Source organism: Manis javanica, chromosome 4, assembly GCF_040802235.1.
Source record: "Manis javanica isolate MJ-LG chromosome 4, MJ_LKY, whole genome shotgun sequence".
Taxonomy (NCBI): Eukaryota; Metazoa; Chordata; class Mammalia; order Pholidota; family Manidae; genus Manis; species Manis javanica.
In genome coordinates this window covers 145,141,065-145,156,295 of record NC_133159.1, presented here as the reverse complement: position 1 = coordinate 145,156,295, position 15,231 = coordinate 145,141,065, and the positions used below count along the sequence as shown (strand labels likewise).

The window sequence follows — 15,231 nt, the reverse complement described above, 5'->3', positions numbered from 1 at the left end:
CAGGTTTCCCTTCAGAGGAGTAAGTTTTGAATGAAATGGTCAATTATAAGATTCTTGAAGGTATTTGTAGCTTTACAAAGAGAAGCTCTTCTCTGTAAATTCCATGTTCATTTATCTCTCAATCTGAAAAGATCTTCACTGTTTTCATTGATTAAGCCATATCTTTTCATATTGTTTTCAAATTATTTTGTCAATAAATTTAGATTTGGGAAAGCAGTGTTTCACACAATCTAATCTTCCATCATGAGGGCTCTCCCTAACCATAACCATCCCTTCATTAGATTAAATGCATCCTCATACAAGATTCTACAGACATTTTGGGCCAGAATTAGGGGATTATTTTATTAAAATATTGAGAAAGAATTCATAATGCTTCCCATAATTCCCTTCAGTTCTGAGTACCTACCAAAAACTAGTGGTTCTGCACTTAAGAGGAAAGTGCTCTGATGTTTTTGCAGCTCAACAGAGTTGAGTTGATCACTGTTACTGTGCTCATACTGTAGCAGGACTCTCAATCTTACTCTGTTAGTTATTTCATCTTTTGAGATGGTTTCTCCTTTTCTGTGGAAGGGAATGGACAAATAGGACAGAGCTAGCATTTTCTTTACACAGCTGTTTGTAGAATCTACTGCTTCTCTTTCCCCATCAGACATTACAAAGGTCATCAGCATTCTCTCTGTGATTGGCTTTAACACAAAAATTATTCCTTTAACCTCTCTAAGGTCCTTTTGGGTATGTGCTCACTATAACCTGTTTTATCCACAGGCTGAGCAATGCCACAAATACAAGATTCAAAGTGATTGATGGCTAGAATGTTCACCTGAAATTAACATGTATTTGAAAGATGAAATACCTTAGAATACCATTGAAGTTCACACTCATAAGTCATCATCAATCATGTTTCTGTGTATATGTTTCTGTTGTAACATTCATGCCTTTCTTTCAAATAGATTTACTAGGAAATACCTTCTTCCCTCCAGCACTCTTCTGTTGGGAATTCTTGTTTTAATTCCTTTGCTTTGGTTTAGAGAATTATTTTCATTGTCATCTACCAAAAACATTTGGAATGTGTTTGCAGGTGGAAGAGAAGAATTAAGAGAGACTATGTGAGAGCCCAGCTATGTGGCCATACTTCTGCCTTTCCTAGCAGAGAACATACTAATTCTTGTTGTATATTATTAGATATTCTAGGAGGCTAGCCAAATGTTCATTTGGTAACAATTTTTAGAGCTGTTATTCTCCTAGTATTATGCTAGGTATTGTCCAGTAAGGAATATATATGTATTTTCTATCTTCTACAGATTTATCAGAATCTGACACTATACTGATAATGCCAACACAATAATAGCATTAACCTAATACATGGACACTATTTTCAATCCTATTATGTACAATAACCAAAAATAAAGAGATTCCATCCTCTTTTTCCTTACAGGCTTTCTGTATTCTGCCACACCAGGGGCAGATACGTGCTTTGCTCGACAACATAACACTTCTGACAATAATAACCAGTGTGTGCTAGGAGCCAATGGGAATATATTATTACACCTCAATCCTCAGAAACCAGGGGCTATTGATAACCAGCCACTAGTAACTCAAGAGCCAGTAAAGGTAAGTAATTTGACATCTACTTAAAATCATTCTCTTTCAAATTGCTAATAAATTAATTCTTGAAGTTTTAGCACATAGCAAAACATTAGAGGTTCATTTAATTAACCTGTTGTAGATGGATAGAACATAGTACACTTCGCATAATACGCTTCTGTGAGAATATTTATGGTGTAGTATTTGCAGTGTAGTGATCCTTGGAAATGATGTTCTTAGGAGAGCTACTGTGAAAATGTAGTTTCACATGTATATAGATTTTTTTCCAAAAATAGTGTTTTCTGTCACTGAAAGTAATTAGACATCTACTTAAAATCATTCTCTTTCAAGTTGCTAATAAATTAATCCTAGAGGTTTTAGCACATAGCAAAACATTAGAGGTTCATTTAATTAACCTGTTCTGGATGGATAGAATATAGTACACTTCGCATAGTACGCTTCTGTGAGAATATTTATGGTGTAGTACTTGCAGTGTAGTGATCCTTGGAAATGATATTCTTACCTAGGAAAGCTACTATGAAAATGTAGTTTCACATGTTTATGGAATTTTTTTTCCAAAAATAGTATTCTCTGTTAGTTGAAAGAAATCTGAATAACAGTCTTATTGTTTCAAATGCTCCAATGATTTTTTTCAAATAGGTTGCCTTGAGTTCCCCTTCTTAAATAATTTATTTCAAAAGTTAAAATTTTTTAAATTCATTTTTTTCCACTAACATGAAACTGAGTAGTGACATATGTGTTTATTCTCCTGTGTCTAGGTTTTGTTAAAACATGAGATTGTAATATAAAAAATCAACATTTGCATTCCATTCTTTTTAAGGCTACATCATTAACACTAGAAGGAGGACGATTAAAACGAACCCCTCAGCTGATTCATGGACGAGATTATGAAATGGTCCCAGAACCTGTGTGGAGAGCACTTTATCATTGGTATGGAGCAAACCTGGCCCTACCTAGACCTGTAAGTATAGCCAGTAGTACTTCTATAAGAAGTAGTCACAAGTGGGATCTACTATTACTTTTCTATATGAACCTCACTATCCACAAATTGGTTCTTACCTGTGGTAGCACAGTACTCAGTATCTGTTCAAATTAGTTCCTTCACATTTATTCATCTATTACACATTTATTGAGCACTGTATTAGGTACCAACCATACAATGATGTGCCTGTGGAAGTGGGTGGCTTATATGGAGTGGAGTGAATAGTCACTGGATAGTCAAAGAATTATGAGGCTAGACTATTAAATAAGTCATCCACAGAAATGCAGATATTAAGATAATACAGGACTTAGGCTACAGCAGAAATCTGAGAACCAGTGCCAAAAAGTTCAGTGAATGTAGGGGAAGTGGTGCAGTAGTTAATTCTGAAACTGTTACTCCCATTAACCACACAGGCATCCAGTAAGATATCAGGCTCATCTTGTAGCAATTGGTGGATTTTTGTGGTTTGTCTTTTTGATTGAGGGACATAAAAAAAGATCACAACATATAACTAGAATCCAAAGCTAGTGTATTCTGATTGTTGCCATTACTAGGTTGAGTCATTTAGAGCATAAATAAAATGCTCTAAAATAATTTAAAAGACTCAGACTATGTAATATCAAAATATTAGTGAGTTGACCGTAGAACATCATTCATTGTGCTTATGTAGTAAATAGCTGGACTCATTACCCTGAGTAGACTTTACATCACTGATGCAATAAAATATAAGAAGATTCTTTTGGTATATCAGGGAACACTCTCCCTTATATAATATCCAAGCTAGAACTTACACCAGGAATATTTTTGAATAGATGAGATACAGTAAGTTAGATCACTTCTGCAATAAAGCCTTAGCCTGTTATTTTGATATTGATTTTGAGTTAATGATTATGTTTATTAAAAGTTGTGTTTAAGTCAGAATTGGGAATATAGGGTTATTATTTGTTGACTTCAAGCAGTTCCTACTATATTTGGCATCAGGACTCATAAATAGACACATACAAATGTGAGTATACATAGAAACATGTGCATAGATATTCTTTATTTCTTGGGGGATGGGCAGTCCTTGCATTAGTAACCTCATTTCTGGGACTTTCTTGCGCTATCATAATATTCTGTATCTATAGGCAAAATGTTGTGATAATTGTTTTGATTTACTTATAGTTTGATGTTTTAGAGCCTGCCTGGATTCAGATTACCAGTGTTCTAACATCTAAGTCTTAGTTTCTTTATCTATAAAATATAGATAACAGTAATATCTATCTCATTAGAGTTGTTTTGACAAATAATACATATGATTAGGACAGCATCTGATTTATAGTAAGTGGTTGCTCCTATCATCATCATAAGTATAGTTACAAAATGGGTTTTTTAGAGTCTCACAAAAGATTCTTTTTGATGTCAAATAATAAAGTAAGCTATAATTTTACTAGAGTAAAGCTTCATTTGCTGGCTTGACAGTGTCCTTTCATCTCTAAATATAAATTTACCTGTTTTCAGGGTAAATTGCTACAAAAACATTGAAAATATGGTGTTCCCACTTAAAGAACACCAAATATATTTGCCATGGCAAGGTTAAAAGTGAATGCTTTTACCTCCATACTTACATAAGCCATACCATTTCTTAAAAAAATAGCTTTAATGTAATTGCAGATTAATGATACCAAAAAAAAAAAAAGGTCGAGATAAATGTAGGAAATAAAAAATGGGGACATTTTTAACTCCAAAATAAAAACCATACAAAAATGGAACTATATAGTACCTTATGTAAATACTTGATACGGACTTACCAAATTTATCACATAACTACACTGAAAGACAGAGCAGGGAAAATCATATTTTTGTTGGGTGCACACAATAGGTAATGCCTCCTTTTTCATAGTGGAAAATGAATACTTAATACCAAAAACTGAAAAAAGAATCACAAGACGGCAGGATAGACATATTTACAGAGGGAATTGGGAATTCTTTTTAAAGGTATAGGCCTTGTAAAACTATTCTTAATTCACATGTATTGATTTGATTAAAAATTAAAATGATTAGGCTAACCATAATAAGAACAGAAACAGAATGCATATTTTCCAAGTCAGATGAGGGGAGTATGAAAATAAAAACCCATCATTCAATGCAATAGAATGCAGATATGATAGATACCTGCACTGCTGAGTTGGTGAATGAATATGGTGAGTTCAGCTCAATACCCAGCCCAGTGTCTACTGTGCCTTCCTGTATTTCAGAAGCTGAAAGGCTACAACTGCATTTCCTAGATATTATTATAGCTAGGATCCTGGATGCAATTTTGGCTCTTAAAATCAAATTTTCTCTCTGGTTTGGTAAGGTGGAAGTGAAGCAGGGCCTGTGTGCGTGCTGTGTCTGTTGGTGAGGCAGGTTGTGGAGGGATCTGATTTTTCTGCAGTGGCTTCTTATCATGACACTAGCTACGTGGTTCAGGAGCAGCAGCTTTCCAACTCAGTCTGTGGCTTCCAGGTTGTCAGAAGAGGCAGTGGCTCCTTTGGTGGCCTGGCTTTGCACCACAGCTCACAATCATTCCTGAACATTCAACCTGGAGAGCTGCTTCAGCCCTCCAAATAAGTCCTTAAATCATTTTATACCCTATAATAAATCCTTTTGTACTTAAACAAAAAATAGCTTTATTTAATCTGCACATGTTATACATGTTCAGTGATAACAAATTAGGCAATATGGAAAACACAAAGAAGAAAATAGAAAGTCATGCAATATCCTGCTGCTTAAGAGATAAGTACTGTAGATCAGATTAAAGATGGCAGAATATGATGGCATCCGCCTATAAATACATAAGGGAGGAAAATATAGCAAATGCAACTAGAACTGAAAACAACCTGAAGACTGCAGAACAGACCCCCTACACCTGAGGAAGAAGAGAAGACCACACAGAGAAGGGTGAGGCAGCAAAGCTGAGGTCAAGGAGGACCCAAGCCCTCCCCCAACACCAGCCTACACAGAGGAGCGGAGAGTGGGGAGGGGATAGGAGCCCTGAAGGGCTGCACATCTGGCCCTGGAGATCTGCTCCAGGAGCATGAGCCCACATTACACTGGGTTCTAGTGATCAGTGGGGCTGGACACCAGGGACAATCAGAATGCTTTAGGAGGCTGAGACTCCAGCCAGTGTGGACGGCAGGCACATCCCAGCAGTTTGAAAGACTTGCCAGCCGTGGGAGGGGTACCAGAGGTGATAAAGGTTGGGCAGAACTCTCTCTTCAGGAGAACAGGCAGATGGAGGATACCTCCCAACCCTTACCCCAACAGATTGGGAAATCTCAGGAGCTCCAGACACTCCATCCCCCTTGCTGATAATGTAACCTCAAGGTACTCCCTGCATGCTGCTGGGACCCAACCCACTTGGCCCAGCAGCATCATCAGACCTTGCTGCCTGGCAGGTGGAGGGAGACTCTCCCAGCTTGCTTGGCTCCATTTCAGCCCAATCAGAGAGGTGCTATAGGAGCCAACCCCAAGAGCTTCTTTCTCTCTGAGCAGTGACCAAATCCATTGCTCTGTGTCCAGCTGGGGCACATTGGTCTGCCCACCCCATTAGCTCTGCAGCCCCACCATTGCTGCAGGACAGGCACAGGGTAGCCCCGCCCACAGTAAGCTAAACAGAGATTCCTGAGCTAAGACTTCGATCCCAGACTTAGACCACTATAGTGGAAGCCAGATAGAAAGGTGTACCACCCACACCATGCCAACAACTGAGACCCCCACAAAACAGAACCAGGCATTATAGAGTAAAGAATCTTGAGATTCTGGGCACCATAGCACACCTTCATAAAGCTATTATTCTTTAGACCAGAAAGCATAGCAGAGACATCTAATACAAAGGAAGAAACACAGAATCCCTGACAAAATGAGCAGGCAGAGGAATTTGATACAATCAAAACTACAAGACAGAACCCCAGAAAGAGGGCTAGATGAAGCAGAGATCACCAATCTTCCTGATAAAGATTTCAAAATAAACGTTGTAAACATGTTCACCGATTTATAGAAAAGTATTCAAGATCTCAGGGAGGACGTCAACAAAGAGATAGAAAACCTGAAAAAGATGCAGATGACATGATATTGTACATAAAAAACCCTAAAGGCTCCACTCCGAAACTACTACAGCTAATATTGGAATTCAGCAAACTTGCAGGATACAAAATTAACACACAGAAATCTGTGGCTGTCCTATACACTAAAAATAAACTAATAGAAAGAGAAATCAGGAAGACAACTCCATTCACATCAGCATCAAAAAGAATAAAATACCTAGGAATACACCTAACCAAGGAAGTGAAAGACCTATACCCTGAAAACTATAAGACACTCTTAAGAGAAATTAAAGAGGACACTAACAAATGGAAACTCATCCCATGCTCCTGGCTAGGAAGAATTAATATCGTCAAAATGGCCATGCTGCCCAAAGCAGTATACAGATTTGATGCAATCCCTATCAAATTACCAACAACATTCTTCAACGAACTGGAACAAATAGTTCAAAAATTCATATGGAAACACCAAAGACCCCGAATAGCCAAAGCAATCCTGAAAAAGAAGAATAAAGTAGGGGGGATCTCACTCCACAACTTCAAGCTCTACTACAAAGCCATAGTAATCAAGACAATTTGGTACTGGCACAAGAACAGAGCCACAGACCAGTGGAACAGATTAGAGACCTCAGAAATTAACCCAAACATATATGGTCAATTAATATTTGATAAAGGAGCCATGGACATACAATGGCAAAATAACAGTCTCTTCAACAGATGGTGCTGGCAAAACTGGACAGCTACATGTAGGAGAATGAAAATGAACCATTGTCTAACCCCATATACAAAGGTAAACTCAAAATGGATCAAAGACCTGAATGTAAGTCATGAAACCATTAAACTCTTGGAAAAAAACATAGGCAAAAACCTCTTAGACATAAACATGAGTGACCTCTTCTTGAACATATCTCCCCGGGCAAGGAAAACAGCAGCAAAAATGAACAAGTGGGACTACATTAAGCTGAAAAGCTTCTGTACAGCGAAAGACACCATCAATAGAACAAAAAGGAACCCTACAGTATGGGAGAATATATTTGAAAATGACAGATCCGATAAAGGCTTGACGTCCAGAATATATAAAGAGCTCACACGCCTCAACAAACAAAAAACAAATAACCCAATTAAAAAATGGGCAGAGGAACTGAACAGACAGTTCTCCAAAAAAGAAATACAGATGGCCAAGAGACACATGAAAAGATGCTCCACATCGCTAATTATCAGAGAAATGCAAATTAAAACTACAATGAGGTATCACCTCACACCAGTAAGGATAGCTGCCATCCAAAAGACAAACAACAACAAATGTTGGCGAGGCTGTGGAGAAAGGGGAACCCTCCTACACTGCTGGTGGGAATGTAAATTAGTTCAACCATTGTGGAAAGCAGTATGGAGGTGCATCAAAATGCTGAAAACAGACCTACCATTTGACCCAGGAATTCCACTCCTAGGAATTTACCCTAAGAACGCAGCAATCAAGTTTGAGAAAGACAGATGCACCCCTATGTTGATCGCAGCACTATTTACAATAGCCAAGAATTGGAAGCAACCTAAATGTCCATCGGTAGATGAATGGATAAAGAAGATGTACAAATACACAATGGAATACTACTCAGCCATAAGAAGTGGAAAAATCCAACCATTTGCAGCAACATGGATGGAGCTGGAGAGTATTATGCTCAGTGAAATAAGCCAAGCGGAGAAAGAGAAATACCAAATGATTTCACTCATCTGAGGAGTATAGGAACAAAGGAAAAACTGAAGGAACAAAACAGCAGCGGAATTACAGAACCCAAAAATGGACTAACAGGTACCAAAGGGAAAGGAACTGGGGAGGATGGGTGGGCAGGGAGGGATAAGGAGAGGGAAGAAGAAGGGGGATATTAAGATTAGCATGCATGGGGGGGAGGGAGAAAGGGGAGGGTGGGCTGCACAACACAGAGAGGACAAGTAGTGATTCTACAACATTTTGCTAAGCTGATGGACAGTAACCGTAATGTGGTTGTTAGGGGGGACCTGATATAGGGGAGAGCATAGTAAACATAGTATTCTTCATGTAAGTGTAGATTAAAAATTAAAAAAAAAAAAAAAGAAAGAAAGAAAGAAAAGGGGGATTACTCCTTGACAGGATAAAACTATTAATAAATCAAAGATCAACGCATGCTTTAAATATCCTTAATGTTGATCACTTAAAGGGTGTCAGATGATCAGCTATGGAGGTACTCTTTTCTGATAATATTCCTTTCTCTTAATTAAAAAAAAAAAAAAAAGCAGTTACTGTGTGCTGACCTCCAATGAGTTCTGCACAGTGGTATAGAGGGCATGTCAAAGTGTGGGCAAAGGGTCTGTTTGTTTCTATGCAGAAGATCAAGGCCTAGCTTGGATACCCAGAAAATGAACTAAGATACAATATGTGGAGGAGCTTCCGGCATCAGCACTCTCTGGAGGACTTGTGCCGGGGATGATTATCAAAAAGCCTCCACAGGTATCCGGACGATGCTGCGGTTGTGGCTGCATCCAGCCCACCGTCTCCTGGACTTGCCATAGGAATGAGGAAGGAGACGTCTAGGCTGGCATGTGCATACAGTGAGACAATGAATTTGACCGGATCTGTACTGTTGGAACTCAACCAGGAGTTGTGAGGAGTGCAAGTTGTAGCACTCCAAAATCTCATGACTATAGACTATCTATGGTTAAAAGAACATATGGGATGTGAACAGATCCCAGAAATGGGCTGCTTTAATTTGTCTGATTTCTCTCAGACTGTTCAAGTACAGTTGGACAATATCCATCATATCATAGAAAATTTTTCACAAATGCCTAGGGTGCCTAAATGGTTTTCTTGGCTTCACTGGAGATGGATGGTAATTATAGATTTGCTTTGTTTATGTCACCATATTCCTATTATGTTAATATGTGTGTGCAAATTAGTTAGTAGTTTAAAACCTATACATACTTAAGGTACTCTACAAGAAGATATGTCAAAGAAATAATCAATCCTCCCATGTTTCCTTCATATGCTACATCTATAGCTTTTCTTCTTCCTTCCTAATTACAACCCTTAAATAGAATTCGTGCCTCATATCGAATTTACCGAGTATCATAATTCCTCCAGGTGGTAAAGATACCTCGAGACAAGTGCTGGGCATAGAAGCCACAGGGCATAAATCTGCAAAGAAGTAAAAAGCTAACCTTTGCAAACAATATGGCTTCTCTCTCACTTACCAACTCTACATTTCCCTGTATGGCCCCGGAAGATGACTGGTTAGCCAGAGACGGGTAAGATTCCTCAAGGGAGGAACAACCTAAGACAGGCACAGTCGCAGGGGGGCCATCAGGTGAGAATTTGGGGATCAACAGAGGTGAGGCTCAGAACCTCACCCCCCCTGCTTTGAGAGAAATCTTCTGCATCCATGGGTGTCTTGCTGCCCTTGTCTAGCCTGGATGAATACTTAGTCCATAGGCACACACCTGATCATCTGATTATCTACATTTGCCCTCTTACAGCACTAAACTATGTTTTCTACCTTTATCTTGCATCTACCTACCACTTCAGCATTTTATTAAAAATAAAAATAATAATAGGAGAAATGTGGGATCAACATATAAATCAAGTACAAAAATCAAATGAATATTCATATTTGACCTGATTGTTAATAGGTCATAATGCATGATCAAAACCGAAAGTTTCTGTGATGAATGCCCTTGTACTGTTCACCATGTAAGAATTTATTCACTATGTAAGAATTCGTTCACCATGTAAGAACTTGTTCGTTATGCTTCAGAAGATTGGAGACTGACGAGAATTAGGCTTGAGATGGATTAATGATTGTACATTGAGCGTTGACCCCCCTATACTGAATTTTATTGTTGTTAACAACCATTTGATCAATAAATATGAGAGATGCCCTCTCAAAAAAAAAAAATGGGCAGAGGAACTGAACAGACAGTTCTCCAAAAAAGAAATACAGATGGCCAACAGACACATGAAAAGATGCTCCACATCGCTAATTATCAGAGAAATGCAAATTAAAACTACAATGAAGTATCACCTCACACCAGTAAGGATGGCTGCCATACAAAAGACAAACAACAACAAATGTTGGCAAGGCTGTGGAGAAAGGGGAACCCTCCTACATTGCTGGTGGGAATGTAAATTAGTTCAACCATGTGGAAAGCAGTATGGAGGTTCCTCAAAATGCTCAAAATAGAAATACCATTTGACCCAGGAATTCCACTCCTAAGAATTTACCCTAAGAATGCAGGAGCCCAGTCTCAAAAAGACATATGCACCCCTATGTTTATCACAGCACTATTTACAATAGCCAGGATATGGAAGCAACCGAAGTGTCCGTCAGTAGATGAATGGATAAAGAAGATGTGGTACATATACACAATGGAATATTACTCAGCTAGAAGAAAAAAACAGATCCTACCATTTGCATCAACATGGATGGAGCTAGAGGGTATTATGCTCAGTGAAATAAGCCAGGTGGAGAAAGACAAGTACCAAATGATTTCACTCATATGTGGAGTATAAGAACAAAAGAAAACTGAAGGAACAAAACAGCAGCAGAAGCACAGAACCCAAGAATGGACTAACAGTTACCAAAGGGAAAGGGACTGGGGAAGACAGGTGGGAAGGGAGGGATAAGGGCAGGAAAAAAGAAAGGGGGCATTACGATTAACATGTATAGTGTGGGGCAGGCACAGGGAGGGCTGTGCAACACAGAGAAGACAAGTAGTGATTTTACAGCATCTTACTATGTTGATGGACAGTGACTGTGAACGGGTATGTGGGGGGGGACTTGGTGAAGGGGGGAGCCTAGTAAACATAATGTCCTTCGTGTAATTGTAGATTAATAATACCAAAATAAAATTAATTTAAAAAAAAAGAAAAGAAAACCTGAAAAAGAGCCATACAAAGCTGAAGAATACACTATCTGAAATGAAACACACAATGGAGGAATTTAAAAGTAGATTAGATCATGTAGAGAAAAGGCAGTAAAGGAAATAGAAATTAGAGAACAGGTGAACAAAAAAGCTGTGGGATAGAGGGAAAAAAGTATCTCTAGGAATGAAAGAACGATAGGAGAGGTATGTGACCAATCCAGACAAAGCAATATTCACATAATGTGGGTACCAGAGGGAGAAGAGAAAGACAAAGGGATAGAAAGTCTCTTTAAGGAAATGTTGAAAACTTCCCTAGTCAAGAAAGGAAATAGACACGCAGGTCATGGAAGCACAGAGATCCCCTGACAAAAGGAACCCAAGCAAGACAACACCAAGACATATGATAATTAAATGGCAAAGATCAAGGATAAGGAGAGAGTGTTGAAAGCAGCCCGTGAGAGTAAAGATTACTTATAAAGGAAATCCCATCAGCAAACTTTTCAACAAAAATTCTTAAGGCCATAAGGGATTGGCATGATATATTTTATGTACTGAAACAGAAGGACCTCCAACCAAGAATCTTCTACCTGGCAAGAGATTATCATTTAAATTTGAATCAGGGATTAAAGAATTTCTATATAAACAAAAGTTTAAAGAATTTGTCACCACTAAGACAGTCTTACATAAGTTAAAGGGATTGCTGTAGATGGAAATGACCCTAAGAATAAATAGCTTTCACCAATGAAAATAAACCCACAGTAAAAGTAGTAGACCAACTAATTACCAAGTAGTATTAAATTAAAACAAAACAATCAAAATCAACTATACATAAAATCAGTGATGGGATACACAAAAAGTACAGATTATAACACTTAATGTGAAAAATATGAAGGAGGAAGATGAAAAAGGGGGAAAAAGTACCTTTAGATTGTGTTTGAAATAGAGTAATCAGCACTTTAAGACAGACTATTATATAGTAAGGAAGCTATCCTTGAGCTTTTGGTAACTACAAAACTAAAGCCTACAATAAATACACACAATAAATAAATAAATTTTAAAAAGAGAGAGAAATTCAATTACACCACTAAAGAAAACCATCAATAACAAAAGAATATAAGAGACAAAGAAAGAAAAGGAGAGGAGATACAAAAAAACAGAAGAAAACAATAAAATGACAATAAGTACATTATCTATCAATAATCACCTTAAATGTAGAGGATCTGAATGCATAAATCAAAAGACAGAGAGAGGCAGATGGATAAAAAAGCAAGACCCATCTATATGCTGCGTACAAGAGACTCATTTCAGATCCAAAGACATACACAGACTGAAAGTGAAAGGATAAAAAAATATATTACATGCAAATAATACAGAGTAGAAAGCAGGAGTAGCAGTACTTACATTAGACAAAATTGATTTCAAAACAAAGAAAGAGACAAGAACATTACATAATAATAAATGGAACAGGCCAACATAAGGATATAACCATTATAAATATCTATGCACCCAACATAGGAGGACCTAAATATATAAAACAAATACTAACAGAACTGAAAAGAGAAATAGACTGCAACACATTCATTCTAGGAGACTTTAACACATCATTCACAACAATAGATCAACCAGACAGAAAATAAGGAAACAGAGGCACTGAACACTACATTAGATCAAATGTACTGAACAGACATATACAGAACACTCCACCCAAAAGCAGCAGGATACACATTTTTCTCAAGTGTACATGGAATGTTCTTCAGAATAGATACATGCTAGGCAACCAGAAAAGCCTTAATAAATTCAAATGATTGAAATTGTATCAAGCAGCTTCTCAGACCACAGTGGTATGAAACTAGAAATCAATTACACAGAGAAAAGAAAAAGACAAACACATGGAGGCTAAACAACAAGCTTTTAAATAATCAATGGATCAATGAACAAATTAAAACAGAAATCAAGCAATACATGGAGACAAATGAAAACAAAAACAGCACAGCCCCGTATCTGTGGGATGTGGCAAAGCCACTTCTAAGAGGAAAGTACATAGCAATACAGGCTTACCTCAAGAAAAAACAGCAAACCCAAATAAGCAGTCTAAAATCACAATTAAAGATACTAGGAAAAGAACAAACAAAACCAAAAGTCAGTAGAAGGAGGGACATAATAAAGATCAGAGTAGAAATAAAAAAAGTAGAGAAGAATAAAACAATAGAAAAAACAATAAAACCAGGAGCTGGTCTTTTGAGAAGATAAACAGAATAGATAAACCCCTAGCCAGACTTACCAAGAAAAAAGAGTGTACACACATAAGCAGAATAAGAAACAAGGGATAATTACAGTGGATACTGCTGAAAACAAAGAATTATTAGAGAATACTATGAAAAATTATATGCTAACAGGAGGATTAAAGATGGCAGCATGAGAGGTGAGACAGAGGCTTCCTCCTAAAACCGCATATAATATGAAAATATAATTAATACAACTACTACTGAAAAAGCACCAGGAAAGAGAACTGCGCCACACTGCATCCACCTGGAGAAAAGAGCAGACCTCACATAACAGGGTAACATACCAAAGCTGTGGCCCAGCAGGACCCAAGCCCTTCCCCCACCCCAGCTCACTGGCGGAAGGGAGAGAAGCTGAGTGGGAAGGGACTGGAGGCCTGAGATTGCTGAATACCTAACTCCAGAGATCTGCTCTGGGAACACAAACCTACATACATTTCATGGTGCTTTCATGATACTCTCGTGATTATGGGGTTGGAAAACTTAAGACAGGCAGAATTCCTGGAGAGACTGAGATTCCAGCTGCTTGTGGAAAGCAGGGATCCATATCTGGCTGCTCTGGGACAAAAGCTTATACCTGTGTGCTCAGCGCATTGGTTCAGGCAGTGGAGAGAGGCATAGCAGCCAAGAAGCAGGAAACAGCTCTTTCCTCCCCCCAGGCACCAGTACAATCCCCTGTGACCCCCAACATTGCTTCAGGAGCTGAGCAGCTCCAGAGAGAAGAGCTTCTGGACACTAGAGGGGGTTATATACAAATATGAAATGCCAAAGGAACCTGGTTCAGAGTAAAATTAATATAACTCCTGAGAAAAATGACATGGACCTCATGACTCTTCCTGAAAGGAAGTTCAAAATAAAAATCATTAACATGCTCATGGAGGTATGGAAAGATATCCAAGAACTCAGGAATGAATTCCTGTTGGAGATCCAATCATTGAAGAACACAATGGAGGGAATTAAAAGCAGATTAGATACAGTGAAGGAGACGATAAATGAAATAGAAACTAGAAGAGGAATACAAAGAAGCTGAAGCACAGAGAGAAAAAGGGATCTCTAAGAATGAAAGAATATTGAGAGAACTGTGTGACCAATCCAAACGGAACAATATTCACATTATAGGGGTACCAGAAGAAGAAGAAGAAGAGAGAGAAAGGGATAGAAAGTGTCTTTGAGGAGGTAATTGCTGAAAACTTCCCCAATCTGGGGAAGGAGATAGTCTCTCAGGCCATGGATGTGCACAGATCTCCCAACACAAGGGACCCAGGAAAGACAACACCAAGAGATATAGTAATTAAAATGGCAAAAATCAAGGATAAGGACAGAATGCTAAAAGCAGCCAGAGAGAGATATAAGATCACATACAAAGGAAAGCCCATCAGGCTATCATCAGGCTTCTCAGCAGAAACCT

The 15,231-nt window shown here is 38.2% G+C and overlaps 1 protein-coding gene across 5 annotated transcripts in view; it reads left to right on the top strand.

The window, feature by feature from the left end:
* USP32 (ubiquitin specific peptidase 32) overlaps positions 1-15,231 on the top strand; it is a 234,431-nt gene that overhangs the window by 175,921 nt on the left and 43,279 nt on the right. For all 5 annotated transcript variants that reach the window (XM_073235293.1, XM_073235294.1, XM_073235292.1 and 2 more), the window contains exons 14-15: positions 1,436-1,611; positions 2,426-2,566. In XM_073235293.1, the coding sequence (XP_073091394.1) occupies positions 1,436-1,611; positions 2,426-2,566 (317 nt within the window). The remainder of the gene's footprint in view (positions 1-1,435; positions 1,612-2,425; positions 2,567-15,231) is intronic.